At 36.5% G+C, this 20,968-nt stretch overlaps 1 protein-coding gene across 1 annotated transcript in view; it reads left to right on the forward strand.

Moving 5' to 3' along the window:
• The window catches only part of LOC126029909 (phospholipid-transporting ATPase ABCA3-like), a 142,093-nt gene that overhangs the window by 39,176 nt on the left and 81,949 nt on the right, over positions 1 to 20,968 (forward strand). The window contains exons 8-10 of the mRNA XM_049788150.1: positions 2,622 to 2,795; positions 10,976 to 11,157; positions 16,641 to 16,778. Of these exons, the coding sequence (XP_049644107.1) occupies positions 2,622 to 2,795; positions 10,976 to 11,157; positions 16,641 to 16,778 (494 nt within the window). The remainder of the gene's footprint in view (positions 1 to 2,621; positions 2,796 to 10,975; positions 11,158 to 16,640; positions 16,779 to 20,968) is intronic.

Below are 20,968 nucleotides of genomic sequence, written 5' to 3' on the forward strand. Positions count from 1 at the left end.
CAGTTTCCTCTTTGAAGATGCCTTTAGTCTCAATGTCCTGGAGTGTTTTGCCTATGTGTTGTTCTATATATCTTATGGTTTCGGGTCTGATATTGAGGTCTTTCATCCATTTGGATTTTACCTTCGTACATGATGTTAGCTGGGGGTCTAAGTTCAATTTTTTGCAAGTGGCTAGCCAGTTGTGCCAACACCACTTGTTGAAGAGGCTTTCTTTGCTCCATTTAGGATTTCTTGCTCCTTTATCAAAAATTAGGTGATTGTATGTCTGGGGAACATTCTCTGAGTATTCAAGCCTATTCCATTGTTCTCAGGGCCTGTCTTTATTCCAATGCCATGCTGTTTTGATAACTATTGCCTTGTAGTAAAGTTTAAAGTTGGGGAAAGTAATTCTTCCCATATTCTTTTTCCCAATGATTGCTTTAGCTATTTGAGGGAATTTATTGTTCCAGCTCACAACATGAATCTCACCACAAAGAGTGGTGAGTGCAGTTAGAGAAATAACTGCATAACAACTACCATAACAATGTTAATGAATGAGAGAAGTAGAATGCCTGTCTGGAATACAGGTAGGGGTGGAGTAGGAGAGGGGGCATTGGTGGTGGGAAGGTTGCATTGGTGAAGGGGAGTATTCTGTTTGACTGTAACCCAACTACAATCATGCTTGTAATCATGGTGCTTAAATAAAGATTTTATTAAAAGGGAAGACAGAGCAGTAAGCCATCTGCCCTGCTGGCACTAGCCTAGGATGAACTGTGTTTAGATCCTCCTGTGTCCCATATGGTTCCCCAAGCCAGGAGTGATTTCTGAGCACATAGCCAGGAGTAACCCCTGAGCATCACTGAGTGTGGCCAAAAAACTAAAAAAGAAAGAAAGAGAAGGAAGGAAGGAAGGAAGGAAGGAAGGAAGGAAGGAAGGAAGGAAGGAAGGAAGGAAGGAAGGAAGGAAGGAAGGAAGGGAGTTATATATATATATATATATATATATAACTTACTAACTTATATATATATAACTTATATATAAGGAAGGGAGGGAGGGAGGGAGGGAGGGAAGGAGGGAGGGGGGAGGCAGGCTTGGGGGACCATATGGGATGCTGAGACTCGAACCACCATCCTTCTGCATGCAAGGCAAATGCCCTACCTCCAGACTATCACTCTGGCATCCCTCATATATATTCTTAATGGTGAAAATGAAAACATTACTGCTGAGATTAGATACAAGGCAAGAATCTCCATAAAGATGTAACTTAATTAGACACAATGAAATAGTATGCAGGTGGAAGGAGTGATTAAATTATGTAATTCACTGCAATGTAAACAATCTAGAAGATGTCAAGTGAAATGAAGTAAGCCAGAAGGAGAATAAATACATGATGATATAATTTATATGTAGCATCTAGAATAACTGGATGATGTAAATGCAATCACTAGGAGAAATTTTTGGATTAATAGATATGTTGATATTAGAGCATTTTAATGATGGCTCCTTCAAACTTTTTGTTACATGAAATATATACATATTTTATATATCCATAGTATATTGTATGATGAGTTAAGAAAGAAAAAGATCATAATTCTGATCATTGTAATTTTAATAATTTTTTACTATATCAATGTTTTTAATAATGATGTGAACTGGAGAGAGAGTACAGCACACAGTATACTTGCCTTGTAGTCAAGTAGATGTAGTCAACTTGGGTTTGATCATTGACACTCAATATGGTTCCCTGAGCACCACCAGGATGATTCCTGAGTGAGCGCAGAGCCATAAGTAAGCCCTGAGTATTTTGGGGTGTGGCCCAAGAACAACAACAACAAAAGTTTATAATCTCAACTAGAATCCACATTGTCTAGCTTAGAAGACCTAATATTTATGGACTTACCCACACATCATTCTTAATAATTATTTATTAAATATATTTTCCTTTGAGTATCTTTTAGGTATCATGCTTAAAACTTTATCAAGGACTTTTTTTCTACCCAGAGCTTTAACTTCTCTGGTTAAAGAGTGTATTCAACTTCTGTTAATAGTGATGGTTTGGGGCCCAGAGAGATAGCACAGCGGCATTTGCCTTGCAAGCAGCCAATCCAGGACCAAAGGTGGTTGGTTCGAATCCCGGTGTCCCATATGGTCCTCCGTGCCTGCCAGGAGCTATTTCTGAGCAGACAGCCAGGAGTAAGCCCTGAGCACCGCCGAGTGTGGCCCAAAGACCAAAAAAAAATAGTGATGGTTTGCATTTATAATTTATTAAGTCAAATAATTATGAATAAATAAATTTTAGATAAAATAAAATGTTCCATTACTCATTTCTGCTCCATGTTTAATGAGTACGTGTGAATCCTTATTTAAATTACTAAATGTATACCATATGTGATAAATATCCTAGATGTTAACTCATTCTATACACTATTCTTTCAGGGCATATTTATTGGACATATACTGTGTACCAGACTCTAAGAATGCAAGAATTAAAAGGAAGGCAATTTTCTTGCTCTCATAGATCTTCATTATTCCTTCATTAAACCATAAAAATTATTTATTATTCCTTCATTAAACCATAAAGATTATTTCTAAGTTTTCATATTACTTTAAAACTTACTTTTATATCTGCTTCTTATTTGCAGCTGAAATGGTTCCTTCTATTGGAAGCATCCTATATTTTGCCAGTTTCTTCCCATATAACATCATTGCTGAATATTATGGACTGTTAACCCTCCCCCAAAAGATGGCTGCTTGTTTCAGTTCTAATATAGCATTATCATTGGGAGTTAATCTTCTACTAAGGTCAGAAATAAAAGGTACTTGTCCATTTTGTCTTTCCAATTGATGTCTAGAAAAGTGGATTGATGCAATGTGAAGGGAACAATCAGTGGATCAGGAGGTTGAGAATATGTCATAAAAATTTAATCTCAGAATTTTTAATTTATTAAAGATTATATACAAACTGAATAAAACAAGTATAAAAAGTTTGAAAGTCTCTTTTTCACAGTTATACTTCAAGTGAAATAATTTTAAAGTCCTCTACAAATTACTTTATTTACATAATTATCTGTACTTGACCTCTTGCACATTAACTGACACTTTTTTATAGTAATTTGATGTTTCATGAAGTACTATAATTAATGTATTAACTTATTTCTCTCTTGTTTTAAATTGTTTTCAGTTGTGTTGTCAATGGTACATATAATTTATTTATAAAATATGGATACTAACATAATTACTAAATTATACTGTTTTAAGATATTCATAGTTTAAATTGCATTGTTATTATAATAACCTTCAAATAAACTAAACTGGTGCCTGCAAGATGTTCCCAGCCCCAGTTTGATCTCTGACATCTGTGGCCCCCTAACATTATTGGGGATAGCCCTGAACACCACTAGACATGGCACTAAGGACTCCATAACACCAAAAGGTGCCTTGAGTAATCTACAAAATCTCAGGGCAAGCAGTATTGTATCACTGGATGCTCACATTGAACCACAGGCCCACTTAACAAAACTGTTTGGGAGTCTCCCCTCCAAGAAAAGACTAGATAACTTATTGAGTAGATCAGTATTTGACTCTCCTATACCCTTTATAATAATTTACTATACCAGTCCTTGTTAAACTCTTGGCCATCCACCTTCCCTTTATAAAACTCTTCGTTCTTCATAAGCACTTATAAAGTTAAACTTGATCTGAATGTGACTAATATATGAGAAGCCAGTAAAACTTCGGCAGTCTATTGATATAGACTCTGCCCATACCAAATACTAATGTACATGTAGTGTTGGATGATTCCCCACCTGAACTTCTCACTAGGGTTTCTCTGAAATGAAAACCTAGGAGATCTATGTACTTGTACTTCATACCTTATATTCTTTTTCTTATTAACTAGGAGTTTTTCTTTCTAGAGAATTTTTCCTAAATATTGTTTTCACATCAGGGAGATGCAAATCAAAATAATACGGTATCATCTCATCTGTGGCATTTCTGTGTGCCACAGAGACTGGCACACATCACAATAAACAAAAATAGCCAGTGCTGGCATTGATACAGAGAAAAGGGACTTCATTCACTGCTGGAGGGAATGCTGTCTAGTCTAGTCTCAGCATTCCTATGTTCACTGCAGCACTATTTACAATAGGCAGGATCTGCAAACAACTCAGATACCTGACAACAGATGACAGGCTAAAGAAACTCTGATACATCTACACAATGAAATACTACACAGCTCTTAAGAAAAGTGAAGTCATGAAATTTGCCTATACATGGATGAACATGGAGACTGTTATGCTGAGTGAAATGAGGCAAAGGGAGAGAGATAGATGCTAAATAGTCTCACCTGTAGGATTTAAGAAAAATAAAAGACAGTATGGTAATAATACCCAGAGACAATAGAGATGAGGGCCAGAAGGACTAGCCATGATATGAAACTTACCACAAAGAGCAGTGATCGCAGTTAGAGAAATATTTGCACCAACAACTAGCAAGACAGTGATAGTGAGAAAGAGAAATAGAATGCCTATCTTGAGGACAGGTAGAGGCAGAAGGATATGGGGAACATTGGTGATGGAAAATTACACTGGTAAAGGGTGCTGTACATTCAATGACTGAAACCCAACTACAAACATTTTTGTAACTGTGGTGATTAAATACAGAAAATATAATTATTATATCTTTTTGATTTTTAAAAAAAATTTGACCTTGCTTTATACACTTGTTCATGATTTTTTAATAATGTCTTTATTTAAACACCATGATTACAAACATAATTTTAGTTGGGTTTCAGTCATAACAAGAACACCCAACTTCACCGTGCAACCTTCCCATCACCAATGCCCCATATCTTCCTCAGCTAATAGATTCCATGTACATTCATGTATAGGAAAATTTCATGACTCCATCTCTCCTGACGGCTGCATAATATTCCATTGTGTATATGTACCACAGTTTCTTTAGCCATTCATCTGTTGAAGGGCATCTTGGTTGTTTCCAGAGTCTGGCTATTATAAAAAGTGCTGCAATGAATATAGGTATGAAGAAGGGATTTATTTTTGTACTGGATTTCTGTATTCCTAGGGTATATCCCTAGAAGTGGTATAGCTGGATCAAATGGGAGCTCAACTTTCAGTTTTTTGAGAAATCTCCATATTGTTTTCCATAAGGACTTGACTAGATGGCATTCCCACCAGCAATGAATGAGAGTTCCTTTCTCCCCACATCACCACCAGCACTGATTATTCTTGTTCTTTGTGATGTGTGCCAGTCTCTGTGGTGTGAGATGGTACCTTATTGTTTTGATTTGCATCTCCCTTATTATTAGTGATATGGAGTATTTTTTCATGTGCCTTTTTGCCATTTGTATTTCTTCTTTGATAAAGTGTCTGTTCATTTCTTCTCCCCATTTTTTGATGGGGTTAGTTGTTTTGTTGTTGTTGTTGTTGTTGTTAAGATCTATCAGTACCTTGTACATCTTAGATATTAACCCCTTATCTGATGATTATTGGGTGAATAGATTCATTTTGTTGGTGGCTTTTGTATTCTAGGCATTATTTCCTTTGAGGTGCAGAATCTTCTTAGTTTAATATAGTCCCATTTGTGTATCTCTGTTTTCACCTGTTTAGAGAGTGTTGTTTCTTCCATGAAGATACCTTTAGTTTCAATGTTTTACCTATGTGTTGTTCTATATACCTTATAGTTTCAGGTCTGATATCAAGGTCTGTAATCCATTTGCATTTGACCTTTGTGAATGGTGTTAGCTGGAGGTCTGAGTTCGTTTTATAGCAAATGGCTGACCAGTTGTCCTAACACCACTTGTTGAAGTGACTTTCCTTGTTCCATTTTGCATTTCTTGTCCCTTTATTAAAGATTAATTGATTAAATATCTGGGGAGCATTCTCTGAATACTTTAGTCTATTCTACTGATCTGAGGGTCTGTCTTTATTCCAACACCATGCTATTTTAATGGCTACTGCTTTGTAATACAATTTAAAGTTGGTAAAAGTGATGCCTCCTATATTCCTTTCCCCAAGGGTTGCTCTAGCTATTCTTGAGTTTTTATTGCTCCAGATGAATTTCAGGAGTGTTTGATCCACTTCTTTGAAGGATGTTAAGGGTATCCTTAGAGTGATTGCATTAAATCTGTACAATGCCTTGGGAAGTATTGCCATTTTATGATGTTAATCCTCCCAATCCATGAGCAGGGCATATGCCTCCATTTGCATGTATCCTCTTTTATTTCTTGAAGCAGGGTTTTGTAGTTTTCTTTGTATAAGTCCTCCACATTTTTAGTTAAGTTGACTCCAAGATGTTTGAGTTTGTGTGGCACTAATGTAAATGGGATTGTTTTTTGATATTTATTTCTTCCCTATCACTATTGGTGTATAAGAAGGCCATTGATTTTTGCGTATTAATTTTGTAGCCTGCCACATTGCTATATGAATTTATTGTTTCTAGAAAAATTTTGGTAGGGTCTTTAGGGTTTTCCAAATATAGTATCATGTCGTCTGCAAAAAGTGAGAGTTTGACTTCTTCCTTTCCTATCTGGATTCCCTTGATATCTTTTTTTTTGCCTAATCACTATGGCAAGAACTTCCAGCACTATGTTGAATAATAGTGGTGAGAGAGGGCAGCCTAGTCTTGTGCCAGATTTTAGAGGAAAGGCTTTTATTTTATCTCCATTGCAATTAATATTTGCCAATGGCTTGTAATAGGTCACCTCTACTATATTGAGAAGTTTTTATCGAGAATGGGTGTTGAACCTTATCAAATGCTTTCTCTACATCTATTGATAAGATGATATGGCTTTTATTTTTCTTTTTGTTGATATGGTGTATTATGTGATTGATTTACATATGTTAAACCACCCTTCCATTTTTGGGATGAACTTACTCGTGGTGAATGACCTTCTTGATGAGGCATTGGATTCTATTTGCCAGAATTTTGTTGAAGACCTTTGCATTTGTGTTCATTAGGGATATTTGTCTGTAATTTTTTTTTTGCAGCATCTTTTTCTGGTTTTGTTATCAAGGTGATGTTAGCTTCGTAAAAATTGTTTGGGAGTGTTTATTATTTTTCAATTTCATGAAAGAGCCTAAAGAGGATTGGTAGAAGTTCCTCTTGAAAAGTTTGAAAGAATTTGTTAGTGAATCCATCTGGGCCTGGTCTTTTGTTTTGGGGAAGACTCTTGATGACCATTTTAATTTCATCAGTGGTGATGTGTTTGTTTGGATATGCAAGGTCATCCTGGTTTAACCGTGGAAGTTTATGAGTCTAAGAATTTATCCATTTCCTCCCGGTTTTCATGTTTCATGACATAGAGTTTCTCAGTCTTTGATTACCTTTTGAATCTCTGAAGTATCTGTGGTGATTCATCATTGTGACTGGGATGTGTCCTGAGGTGTTTTTCTTTGGGTGTCTTTTTGCTGATACCTTCTGTGCCATGCAGGATTTGGTTGCATGCAGTCTTTAGCTCTGGAAATTTCTCTGTAATGATGTTCTTGACTATTGATTTTTCCCAGGAATTTTCTTCCTGGGTTTCTGGGACTCCAGTGATTCTTATGTTGTTTCTGTTGAATTTATTGAACATTCCTATTTTCATCTGTTCACAATCTTTGAGTATTTTTTTCTATTATCTGATCAGTTGCTTTAAGGTTCTTTTCCAATGTCTTCTGCTGTATGGAGTTATTATGCATCTCATCTTCCAGCTCACTAATTCTGTCTTCAGCTGCTGTTGCTCTATTGGAGAGGCTTTCCATAGAGTTTTTCATTTCCTCTACTGTGTTTTTCAGTCCTTTTATTTCAGTTTGGAGTTTTTTGGTATCTATATCTGTGGTCTGTTCAGATCAATCTATGTTTTCTTTGAGTTCTACAAACATCTTCCATATTTCGATTCTAAAACTCCTTATATGAGAGGTTAATTAAGTGGTTGGTATTTTTTGGGTCATCAGAGCTGCCATCTTCATTCTCTATGCATGTTGTTGTCCTGCGTTGTTTCCCCATTGTTCACTTGAAGTATGATTTTTACTCTGTGTTGCCATGAAGTTCGTGATCTATAAGAAGTGTGCAGATGCGAAGTGAAGTGGGTGGCCTCGCTTTTTTTTTTTTCTGTGTTCTTCTTTGATTGTCACCGGGGATCAGGAAGGACTCTTTTAAAAGAGTCCCCTTTAGCCCAAGACAGGCAGGAATTAGCCCCCATCCTTGTGGGCAGAGGCACACCTACCTGAGGTTAGGCACTTGAGAGCTGATTTTGCTTTATTCTTCTTTGATTGTCACTGGGAATCAGTAATTATTATAAAATTTAAAAATAATGTTTTATTGCTGCAGCATCCCAGAATATATAATGCCAGATACAAAACTAGAGAAAAAGCTACCATCTAAATGTAAAATTATTTAAATAAAAATTAAATTACAAGTTTATTTTCATAAGTTGGGCTATTTATATTCCTCTATGCCATTAAAATAGTTCATATTTTTTTCTCTGCTAAGTGTAAAAACAGTGACTTCTAAACATTTTAATTTGGTAAAGGTAATAATTTTTTCCCATTACTCAGAAAGATTTGAATCCTCTAGGTGATGTAGTATTTAATGGGATCTTTATTCCATTCTTTTTCTTTTCTTTTCTTTTCTTTTTTTTGTTTTTTTTTTTTTTGTTTTTGGGCCACACTTGTTTGATGCTCAGGGATTACTCCTGGCTATGCACCCAGAAATTGCTCCTGGCTTGGGGAGACCATATGGGACGCCGGGAGATGGAACTGTGATACGTCCTACACTAGCGCTTGCAAGGCAGACACCTTACCTCTAGCGTCACCTCTCCGGCCCCGATCCATTCTTTTTAATTCAGTGCAACCAAATTGTTAATGTTTTCATTTAGATTGTACCCTTGTTCTTATTAATAAATTTTATACTCAGAGTCATTTTATGATACTTATATATTTTTAATACTTATATTTTTATTTTAAAGAAGTATAGACTATACACATGTTTCTTTAATTTGAGAATACGTTCTTTTTGGGGGACACACCCAGTGACGCTCAGGGGTTACTCCTGGCTATGCACTCAGAAATCGCTCCTGGCTTGGGGGACCATATGGGACGCTAGGGGATTGAACCACAGTTTATCGTAGGCTAGTGCATGCAAAGCAGAAGCCTTACCACTTGCGCCACTGCTCTGGCCCCAAGAACATGTTCTTATTTTGTTAATGTCTTACATGAATATTAAGCTATTTCAATCATCACATAGTATCTTTTCTACTGATTTCTAATTCTTCCTTTATTTTACGTTATTTCCAAATATGCATAGTTCTATTTTTGGCTGTCTTTTTTATACTGTTGATCACTTTAGCCTATTTTTATATTCATTTCCTAAGAACTTTATAAAAAGTTTTAATGAATATTGATTTTGTCTAGTACTTCGTTGTTCTTCAGATAGTCTTGTCATTTTGTTTTCAACTTGAATTTTAAGATCACTCTTTTTGGGGGGGACACACTCAGTGACGCTCATGGGTTACTCCTGGCTATGCGTTCAGTAATTGCTCTTGGCTTGGGGGACCAATTGGGATGCCAGGGATCAAACCAAGGTCCTGGATCAGCCGCATGCGTGCTATCGCTTCAGCCCTACAATCACTCTTTTTTTTTTTTTTTTTTGGTTTTTGGGCCACACTCGTTTGATGCTCAAGGGTTACTCCTGGCTATGCGCTCAGAAATCACCCCTGGCTTGGGGGGACCATATGGGACGCCGGGGGATTGAACCGTGGTCCGTCCTACGCTAGTGCTTGCAAGGTAGACACCTTACCTCTAGCGCCACCTTCCCGGCCCCCCTACAATCACTCTTATGAAAAGTATTGTTGATGTAATATGCATTTTGTTATTTGTTTGATTAGTGATGTCTAAATATTTTCTGAATTAAAATATACTTCTAATGAATAGCCAATCAAAAGAATATATGTACATACATACTTCTTGATTATATTTATATTACCCCTTATATAAAACATATTAACAGATTCACATCATTTATCACCACTAGGAGGAAGGGAAAAAGGGAGAAAGTGAAGTAGAGAAGAAGGAATAAAGTTGAAGGAAAGACAGCCACCATTCTTTCACTATCATGGGCTATCATCTTCATATTTTACCTCTTCAGATTTCACTGCGTTCCCTGGTGCTTTTTCTGTTTTTCAATTAGGTTACACTGTTTAGAAATATAGAAAATAGAAGAACAGGGGCCGGAGAGATAGCATGGAGGTAAGGCGTTTGCCTTTCATGCAGGAGGTCATCGGTTCGAATCCCGGCTTCCCATATGGTCCCCTGTGCCTGCCAGGAGCAATTTCTGAGCCTGGAACCAGAAATAACCCCTGAGCACTGCCGGGTGTGACCCAAAAACCACAAAAAAAAAAAAAAAAAAAAAAAGAAAATAGAAGAACATAGGAATTCTTTATTTTTTTTTGGAGAATTATACTTCCTTTTTTTCATCAGTACTATAAAAAATATTTTTCTCTTTGGTTTGGTAATCAGCATCCATCTCTATTGTCATTTCCAAACATATACATATACATGGTGGTGATTTCATAGGAATTTAATATGAGAAAATAAGAGGGCTTGAATTTATTTGATCTGCTTTTTTTTTTTTTTTTTGGTTTTTCAGGCCACACCTGTTTGATGCTTAGGGGTTACTCCTGGTTAAGTGCTCAGAAATTGCCCCTGGCTTAGGGTGACCATATGGGACACCGGGGAATCAAACCGCGGTCGCAATCTTTCCTTGGCTAGCACTTACAAGGCAGATACCTTACCTCTAGTGCCACCTCGCCAGCCCCAGATCTGCTTTTTTTACTTTTATTGACTTTGACTATTACTTTTGTATCAGGTTATCAACTTATAGATAATTCATAATGACAAAAGCTAAATATATCATTGTTCTTTGTTCTTTTAATCACTGTCATCTATTATAAAAACAATTAATAGCTGTCATCTATTGTAAAAACATCTTTTTATTTCAGAATATGGTGTTAATTGGAATAACCTTTGGAAACAAGTCAGCCTTGAGGATAACCTTATCTTTGGCTATTTAATAGGAATGCTTTTACTTGACGCTTTCCTGTATGGTCTAATTGCCTGGTTTATAGACACTGTCTCTAGTGGGAATTGTGGCGTTCATCAACCATGGTATCACTTTCTTATGGTGAGTTCTAATGCTGCTGTTCTAATACTGAGAAGACAGAACCCTATGAATATATTTTATATTTATAAACCAAGTTTATAAACAATGTGAAGAATCATTTACATCCATATAACATTCCTTGATATATCTTAAAGCCTTTCGAATATTACACAGTGTGTATGAACAAGACATTGTTATTCTCTATATTAAAATTGTGAAAGGTATGTGGTGGTGAGTGAAGGACCTTGGGACTGTGGTGGAAAGAAAGAGATGCCTGGGTGGAGTATATAGTGCTAGAATAATCCATGTCTGAAATCCTACTAGAAGCATTTTGTATACCATGGTAACAAAAAATATTAAATTATACTAAACTCTGAGTTACTGTCAGTCTTGTTTGCCAAGTCATAATGAAGTAGATTGGAGGATTAAAAATATCAAAGTGGGGCCAGAGCTATAGTACAGTAGGAACACTTGCTTTGCATGTTGCCAACCTGGATTTGATCCCCCTCATCCCATATTGTTCCAAGCCCACTAGAAATGATCCCTGACCATCGAGCTAGGAGTAAACCTTGAATACCACTGGGCATGAACAAAAAAACCCTAAATAAATAATCTTAAAATATCTATAAGAATTATTCCCAAATAAATTAATTGTTTCTAAGATCTTAGTGAATGGAGTATTAGTTATTTCATGTATCGGTGGTTTCACCATTTGTTTCCTTTAAATTATTATAACAGGGCCAAATAGATATTACATTAGTTAAGACACTTTTAAGGTTCTATCTCAGGCATACCATATGGTCCCTTCAGCCCACTTGGAGTGGTCCCTGAACGCAGAGCTAGGAGTAAGCCTTGGCACACCCAGGTGTGACCCCAAAACCAAATAAATAGTTATAGCAATTTACTTACGGTACTTAAGCTTCAAAAATAAAGTAGTACAACACAAAACACTGATTCAAAAAGCTATATGAATGCCTATGGTAATGCACTATTTACAACAACCAAGATATGGAAGCAATCCAATGGTCAACAACAGTTGAATGGATGAAATAGTTAAAGAAATCATCATTACTCCTTTTTTACCCTTTCTAACTTAAGTACTGTTGAGTCCTAAGTCACAGACCAAAGTGGTGCCCTAGAGTTAACACCCACCCAACTATTTTAAAAGGCATAAAAAGGACACATATCTTTTCAACATTTTATGGGTGTTTTCTTTGACGGCTATAACTTTTGCTAAATACTTTCTTATACAGTGATGATCCCCCCCCCCCATGTTTTATATCTTCTCTTTGTGAACTGCTCAATATGGAATTTGGTGTGAAAGAATCCCTCAGTTTAATACTTATGTTTGAACCAAGTCATGGATCTTGTTGGAAATGTTCTTATGCCCCCATATATCTGATAGCACCACGTGGCTTTATATCTTGTTTGCGTAGGCACACTAACATGGGAAAATACTATACATACCAATAAGTTCTTATCTAATAGAAATGGGAACACACAAATCTTGTAGTGCAATGAGACCTTACACCCTGAACATTGACATAAAGACCTGGCACAGGCCTCAGAAGAATGGGCATTCTCCATTCACCCCTTGATCTACAGAAGACATTTACAAAACATCCAAGGTTGTATATAACATCACCTGGTGGCATTCCTGTACCAGGGACGACCCTACAGCTGCTCTGACATCTACTCAAAAGAAACATCCCTTAACACTGAGAAGACAACAAGAACAAAGACCTGCTTACTGGACAGGGCTTGCTGTATTGCCCCTTAATTGTGAGGTTTGTCTATAACATCACCTGGAAGCAATCCTCTACCACGGAAGACCCTACCACTGCTCAGACATCGTCCTGCTCAAAAGAGACTTCCCTTAACACTGAGAAGACTTAACAACAACAACCTGCTTACAGGACAGGGCTTCCTGCATTGCCCTTTCATGGTGAGGTGAAACGAGAAGGCACTCCACATCATGACTTCAATGTAGGACATGCAGATTCCAGAATCTTTAATACAGAAACATGATACCAACAACAGAGACTGTGTGATAAGTGTGTTGGCGCTACGGACAATGTCTTGGAGCGAACAATAACTTTCCTGAGGCCTAGAGCTGGTCTTATGCCAGGAAACTTCAGGGGTAGGATCTCTTTGTATTTAGGCCAAGGTTATTCCTTTCCATGCCTCTCATATTTTGGTGGGCCTATGCAAACAACAATTGCCACTCTAACACCGTTTTTACTGTGCTCCTTTGACTCTAATCCTTAAAACGCACCCACTTAAAATTTGAGGTTAACTTAAGCTAATATGCATGTACATGGAAATGTAAAAAATGCTATGCCTCTAATGTTTAAGGAGTTACGTAAGTTTGATGGCTTTAGATTGCCTTGTGTGCTGTTAAGAAATATTATAATGTGCTACAATTGGGGACTTGAGGGACAAAGTAATTGCACATGGATTCTGTTTTATTTATCTTAACTTTCTTTGGTGAAAGTTCAAAGTTAAGATATCAGCAAGGGGACTTCTTCTGATAATTATGTTATGGGTGATTGTCCTTCCACTGTAACTTTACCTTATCCTCTTTCTTTGCACCTTTTGTTCTCATAATTCAAAATAAAAAAATTATTAAAAAAAAAGAAATAGTTAAAGAAATGATTAAAGAAATACTACTCAGCTATAATAAAAAAATAAAAGGATTTGTTTTTGCTACAATTTGTATGGAACTACTTATTTAATGTTAGAGGAGAGAGAGAGAAAGATCAGATAATTTTATTCATATGGGAATATGAGAAAGAAAAACAAAGTAAAGGAATAGGCAATGACCAATTAAAATAAAATCTTAGATTGTGAACAACTGAATTTACAAAGTATGGGATGGGAGGAGTAGAGTAGAAAGGGAGGTATTAGATAAGAAAGAGCCACCTCAGTACAGTAGTGCAAAAATATCAGTATTTGGTGGTGGAGGTATACAGAACTATTGTATGCCTAAAGCATAAATAGTATTGCAAACTAAGTTATCTCAAAAAGAATACAATAAGAAATACTGACCATTAAGTTAAACACATAAATTAACCATACACCGCTTTACTGAATAAAATTATTAAAGCAATCATCCTAGAAATAAATCAGTAATTATGTATTTTTCTATTTATTCTATAAATATGATGTATTGCTTTGATTTACTTGCATATACTGAGGTACAGTACAGTTCTGGGAAAGATTTTACTCTCCTCCACCAAAAAGATAAAGCTAATAATTGATCTACTATTAGGATACATCAGGGGTCTCAAACTCAATTTACCTGGGGGTCACAGGAGGTAAAGTCGGGGTGAGGCAAGGCTGCATAAGGGATTTCGCTTACCGAATATTCGCAATTAAAAATCGCATTAGTAAGAAAAAAATCACAAAAAATTGCATTAAACATTTGCATACCCCAAATGGAACTGCTTGGGGTATGCGAATGTTTACTGCGATATTTTTCTTACTAATGCGATTTTTATTGCGATTATTCGGTAAGCGAATAATCACGAATACTGCGATATTTGAAGGATGGCCACGGGCCACAAAATGTTGTATGGGAGGGCCACAAACGGCCCGCAGGCCGCGAGTTTGAGACCCCTGTCTACATACATCTTGTGATCTCTGTAGCTTAAGGGACCACAGTAATGTTAAATTTATAGAATGTGTTAAAAAAATTCATTTATGTTCATTAGAGGACTTGAAAGATTTTGTTTCCCAGATTTCGTTAGGTAATTCATCCTAAACTCTTCTTTTATATTTTGTTTTATTTAGTGTTTGGTATTTTTTCTTGATTAAATCCACTATAAAATCAATGCACATCATTAATTCCCATGTGAATTGTGCACATGTATCTGTATATGTATATAGATATTTGTCCCTTTGTTGGCCATTCACATCAGCATATATTGTGTGTTCTTAAAATAGGAGTATTGTTAAAATACAGTAGATTATTTATTTATCATTTATCAGTATTAGAAATTAAGGGAAAGCACTGAGCGATAGTACAGCGGGTAACCCGGGCACTTGCCTTACATGCAGCTGACCCAATTCGAACCCCAGTATTCCATATGTTCCCCTGAACCCTCTAGGAGTGATTCCAGAGTGCAGAGCCAGAAAGTAATCCCTGAGTACTGTTGGGTGTGGCCCAAAAGACAAAAAAAAAAAAAAAAACACTAAGGGAGAAAATGTTATACTAACTACTGTATTTTCAAAGGCACTTAACAACAAATAAAGAAATTTAAATTTCTACCTCTATATGGCTATATCTGTCTCTTCTGAAATTTTGTTTACCTTAATAAGTCTTTGGCCATTAAGCAAGTGAATTCCTTTTCGAATGACCCCAACATTTACTGTGCCAGGGCAGGAGAAAAAAAAAAAAGCACAAAGCATTGTTTACTTATTATATATTATTTTGTACCTTCATTTATTATTATTACTATTACTTTTACTTACATAACTATTTTTTTGATCGATTTCTCTGTGTAGGTGTGGTTATTGAAGCTGTTGTCCCCAGATATTCCTAGTTTTTTCTCCTCTTTTTTTTTCTTTCTTTATGGGCTAAGTCATGTTTCTTATATCAGGACCATGGCAGTTTTTTCTTTTTTTTTTTCTTTTTTTTTGTGTTTGTGTTGTTTTGCTTTGTTTTATTTGTTTGTTTGTTTTTTGTTTTTGTTTTTGTTTTTGTTTTGTGCATGTGTGGTGCTTACCATTATTGTTGGAGTCCTCACTGGATAATGGACACTTTTTTTTTGTTTTGTTTTGTTTTGTTTTGTTTTATACTGATGGAATGTTTCATTTTCTTTTTTCTCCATCGCCCCCCAAATCGATGATGAGAACCTCTAGAAGGACTCTGCCCACTTTTGGAGTATTAGACTTTTACCCCAGTTTACTACTTTTCTCTTCTTCAGACCAAACCACGCAAACTTAACTAGCTAGGCCTACCTCCCAGTTAGAGGGGGAAATTAGGGAGACACCTAGACCAATCAGATGCAAGACTACTAGGTGGTAGGATAGGTACATAGGGGACCACATATTCTAGCAGCCCTGGGGGTGAAGGAAGTGGATATGGGAGATACGACAAAAACAGAGGTGAAGGGAAGACAATTTGGTGATGGGAATCCCCCCTGATGTTATGTAAATATTTAACTAAAATATTATTGTCAACATGTAAACCACTATGATCAAAATAAAAAATTATATAAAAAAATAATAAGTCTTTGGCCATTAAGGTCTCGCATTCTTGCTGTTTGCCATTTATAGTTAAGTCATCAGTTTTGTGATTATAGCATACCAAAATACAATCATATTTATGTTATACTCAAACTATAAATACATAATACATATATAGTAACTTATATAATACATGTTGTTGGTTTTCATAGGGAACTGGTCACTGGTTCTATCACTTTTATAAGTCTACTTAGATAAGAGAGCTTCATTTCATAATGCTCATTTCTTTAATGTTTATTTTTTTCTCTTTGAAGTACTCATACTGGTTTAGAAAAGAAAATATTAGCAGAAACACAGAGGAAATGGGCTACTGTGTGCGATCTGAAAGCAAGTATTTTGAAAAAGAACCTACTCATTTGAGGCCAGGTATTCAGATAAAAAATTTGCACAAGGTATGTTTTCAAATATTTCTATCTTTTTTTTAAAGTATTGAATACCATATGCTTTGCATTGCAATTGTTTGTAACTGTGTATTCTAACAAAAGACGTTTAATAAAGTTTCAAAGTAAGTATGATAATTTAAGAGGAATTCATATGATATATATGCATATGTACATTTAAACTCACAAATGTATTATTTGCTCCACACTGTTCCTTTAAATCCTCTGATGGTTTTGGAAAGTGATTTTTAATTTTTGTAAAATAAGTTGTGAATAAAAAATTTTGGAATATAATGACACTGAGGGAACAGAACCTCTAGAACCACAAAGACTGACTTCATCATAAGTCCCACCTCAGGATCTGTGCAGATACTGAGACCTCTAGACACAGAAGTCTGATTGTATCACCCAGGACAGAGCAGAAGTCTTCCACACACCACAAAAACACCACCGGGAGAGTAAATGATCCTAAACAGAGTCTAGACTTGATCCCATGACAATATACTCCAAGGATGGAGAAACCCCATATTTCTTAGGCCAAGTGAATTCCCTTTCGAATGACCCCAATATTAACTGTGCCAGGGCAGGAGGGAAAAAACAAAAATACAAAAAGCACAAAACCTTGGTTATTTTTTATATATTATTTTTTATCTTTATTTATTATTATTATTATTATTATTATTATTATTTACCTATCTATTTTTAGTCGATTTCTCTGTTTGGGTGTGATTATTGAAATTGTTGTCCCCAGTTATACTTATTTTTCTCTCTTCCTTTCTTTTCTTTCGTTATGTGCTATGCCATGTTTCTTATTTCAAGACCATGGCGTGTTTTTTTGTTTGTTTGTTTTTGCTTGTTTTTGGTTTTTTTTGTGTGTGTGTGTTTTTGTGGTGCTTATCGATATAGCTGGAGTCCTCACTGGATATTTGACACTTCTTTTGGTACTGGTGGAGTGTTTCACCTTCTTTTTCTCCTTCATCTCTCAAATCGATGATGAGAGCCTCTAGAAGGATTCCGCCCATTTTCAGTGTATTAGACTCTTACCCCAGTTTATTACTTTTCTCTTTTTCAAACAAAACCACATAATTTGAACTAGCTAGTCCTGCCTCCAGTTAGAGGGGGAAATAAGGGAGGCATCAAGACCAAACAGGTGCAAGACTACTAAGTAGTAGGTTAGATACAGAGGGTACCACATATTCTAGCCGCCCTGGGGGTGAGGGAAGAGGAAATGGGAGGTAGGACAAAAACGGAGGTGTAGGGAGGACAATTTGGTGATGGGAATCCCCCCTAATTTTATGTAAATATGTACCTAAAATATTATTGTCAACAATATGTAAGCCACTATGATCAAAATAAAAAATATATTTAAAAAAATTTGGAATAACATAGTTAATGCTTAGTTGTGGGTGAGAAGGTTAACAATAAGAGAAGATTGGGGATGGATGCATATACTATGGGTCTACATAAATCTAAGAAGCTTCTGCACCTCAAAGAAAAATGGATACAAATAAAATAGAATACAAAGACTCCCCACAGAATGGAAGAAACTATTTCCCAATACCCATCTGATAAGGGGTTGATATCTAAGATATCGACTGGTCAAGTCTTTTTTGAAAACAATATGGATATCTTTCAAAAAACTAGAAATTGCTTTTCTCTGCTGAGCCTGCCTACATCCAAGGACTATAACCTCTTCAGGACCCATCCCAGTAAGATGTCCCCACCCAACGTACGTGGGGCCAATTCCTGCCGTGATTGGGTACCCAGAGAATTTTAAACCACAGCGGCCTTGCTCTCTACCTTTTCTCTGCTGAGCCTGCCTACACCCAAAGACTATAACCTCTTCAGGACCCACACCCGAAATGCAGCCGCTCTGCTTCTCTTCTCGGCCGAGCTTATCTTGTAACCCCTGAATTCCATTTCTGTACATTTTAAGAAGCAATCTACAGCCTTGCCAATGGAGTAATTTTGCAATACACCTCCATATTTACAGAAATCAAGATGGCTCCTCTAATAATCTAAAAAGTAGGAAACAAATAGGTATCCTCTCAAGAAGTTTAGAGTAGAATTATGGAAAATGTTCAGGGAGCTCAAAAAAAAAGCATCGATAAACTTCACTGGAGCAAAATTAAGCATCAAGAAGTTTTGTCAACTGAAATTAGAAATTTTCACACTGAACTAACAGATCAGAAAAACTGAGCTTACTGGGACCCTTATTCCGGGCCTGAAGAGTGCTGGGAGGCTTGGCAGGTCCCCAGCCGTCCTTGTCTTTTCCCCTGACTCCAGGCCTTTCCTGGGTGCCAGCTCAGATGGCCAGAAGTGGGTTCAGGTGGACTCTTAGTGGCCCTCAGGTTCCCCCCTCCCTCCGTACTCCAGGGGGGAGGTGCATGGGGAGGAGGGCGGGCAGACATCTGGCTTCCGATTTAGTCCTTGATTCTGGAGGCCAGCTCTTGCCAGGTATAGGGTTTTTCTCCCCTGGACTTCAGTCTTTCCCTGGGCACCGGTCTAGGTGGACTCTATAGGGGTCAACAGGCTTTCCCCTTATCTCTCCCTACACTAATGGGAATGCGCTCTGGGAGGAGGGCAGGCTGTTCTAGCACTGGTTTATATTGGGAAAGTCAGTGGAAATTTTTTCTCTTTTTTTTCATATTGATAGTATTGTGTGTATATATTCTATATATCATAATATCCATCTTGTATTGGGACCTTAATACTGCCCTACAAAGCTCATTTCTAATATTTTACTGCCTCAGTCCCAACCCTTGCTTCCCCCCCATCCTCCCATGTAGGTGCAGCTAATGACATGAAGCTCACAACATAGAATGATAAGTGCAGTTAGAGAAATAACTACACTGAAAACTATCATAACAATGTGAATGAATGAGGGAAAAAGAAAGTCTGTCTCGAGTACAGGTGTGGGTGGGGTGGGGAGTAGGTAGATCTGGGAAATTGGTGGTGGGAATCCTGCACTGGTGAAGGGGGGTGTTCTTTACATGACTGCAATCATATAAGTACAATTATATTTGTAATCACGGTGTTTAAATAAAGATAATTTAAAAAATTAAAAAAAACTAGAAATTGAGTTTCTATATGATCTAGCAATATCATTCCTTGGAATGTACCCTAGGAACCCATAAAATACAATTCATTTCTATATTTATCACAGCACTAGTTACAATAGCCAGAATCTGAAAACAACCCAAGTGTTTGAGAACAGATGAGTGAACAGAGAAACTGGTACATCTACACAATGGAATATTCTGCAGCAGTTAGTAAAAATTAATTTTTTTTAATTTTATTTATATATGGATGGATTTGGAGAGTCTTATGTTGAACAAAATGAGTCAAAGGAAGAGGGATAGACATAAAATGATCAAACTCATTTGTGGGATATCAAAAAATAATACAATATGGTAATGTACCTAAGGACAATTGAGAAGAGGGCCAGGAGAATCAGGAAGATTGCTACAAATAGCAGAGGAGTGTAGTAAGGAGGGAGAAGGGACCTCTATGATAATGATAGTTGGAAATAATCACTCTGGACAAGAACTGGGTACTACAAGTAAATAAAGTGATATGCATGATACCCCTTCAGTAATAATATTGCAAACCATGATGTCTAAAAGGGAGAAAGTGGAAGAGAGAGAGAGAGGAAAAGTGTCTGCCTCAGAGGCAGGTAGGGGGATACTGGAAGGGAAACTGGGAGCATTAGTGATGAGGAATTGGATGGTGAAGGGTATTGTACATTGTAGGATTGAAACTTAATTATGAACAACTTTTCAATTGTTAGGGGAAAAAACAACTGTATTATGAACAAAATTGTAACCACAGTGTTTAAAAAATTAATTTAAAAATTAAAACTGTGTTGTTCAATATTTGTTGTACTTTATGTAAGTAGGTTACAACAGTTAATTTTTTATAAAATAGGTAACTTTTATGGTAACTATGTAAATAAACACTGCACCTTTAAGCCCAAGACTAAAATGCCCAAGACACCACTGTTCTAATGTCCCTTCTAATCTACTACTTATATCTCCTCATTGAATTTCTCTCAGTTCTACAATCAAAAGCCAACGATTTGTCATCTTTTGATACTATTCCCTACTATATTCTCTATATACCACAGATAACTGAGATAATTTACTATTTGGCCTTTCCCTTAAGATGATATTCTCCAATTCTACCCAATTATCTCCAGTCTA

Source organism: Suncus etruscus, chromosome 15 (genome assembly GCF_024139225.1).
Source record: "Suncus etruscus isolate mSunEtr1 chromosome 15, mSunEtr1.pri.cur, whole genome shotgun sequence".
NCBI classification, from domain to species: Eukaryota; Metazoa; Chordata; class Mammalia; order Eulipotyphla; family Soricidae; genus Suncus; species Suncus etruscus.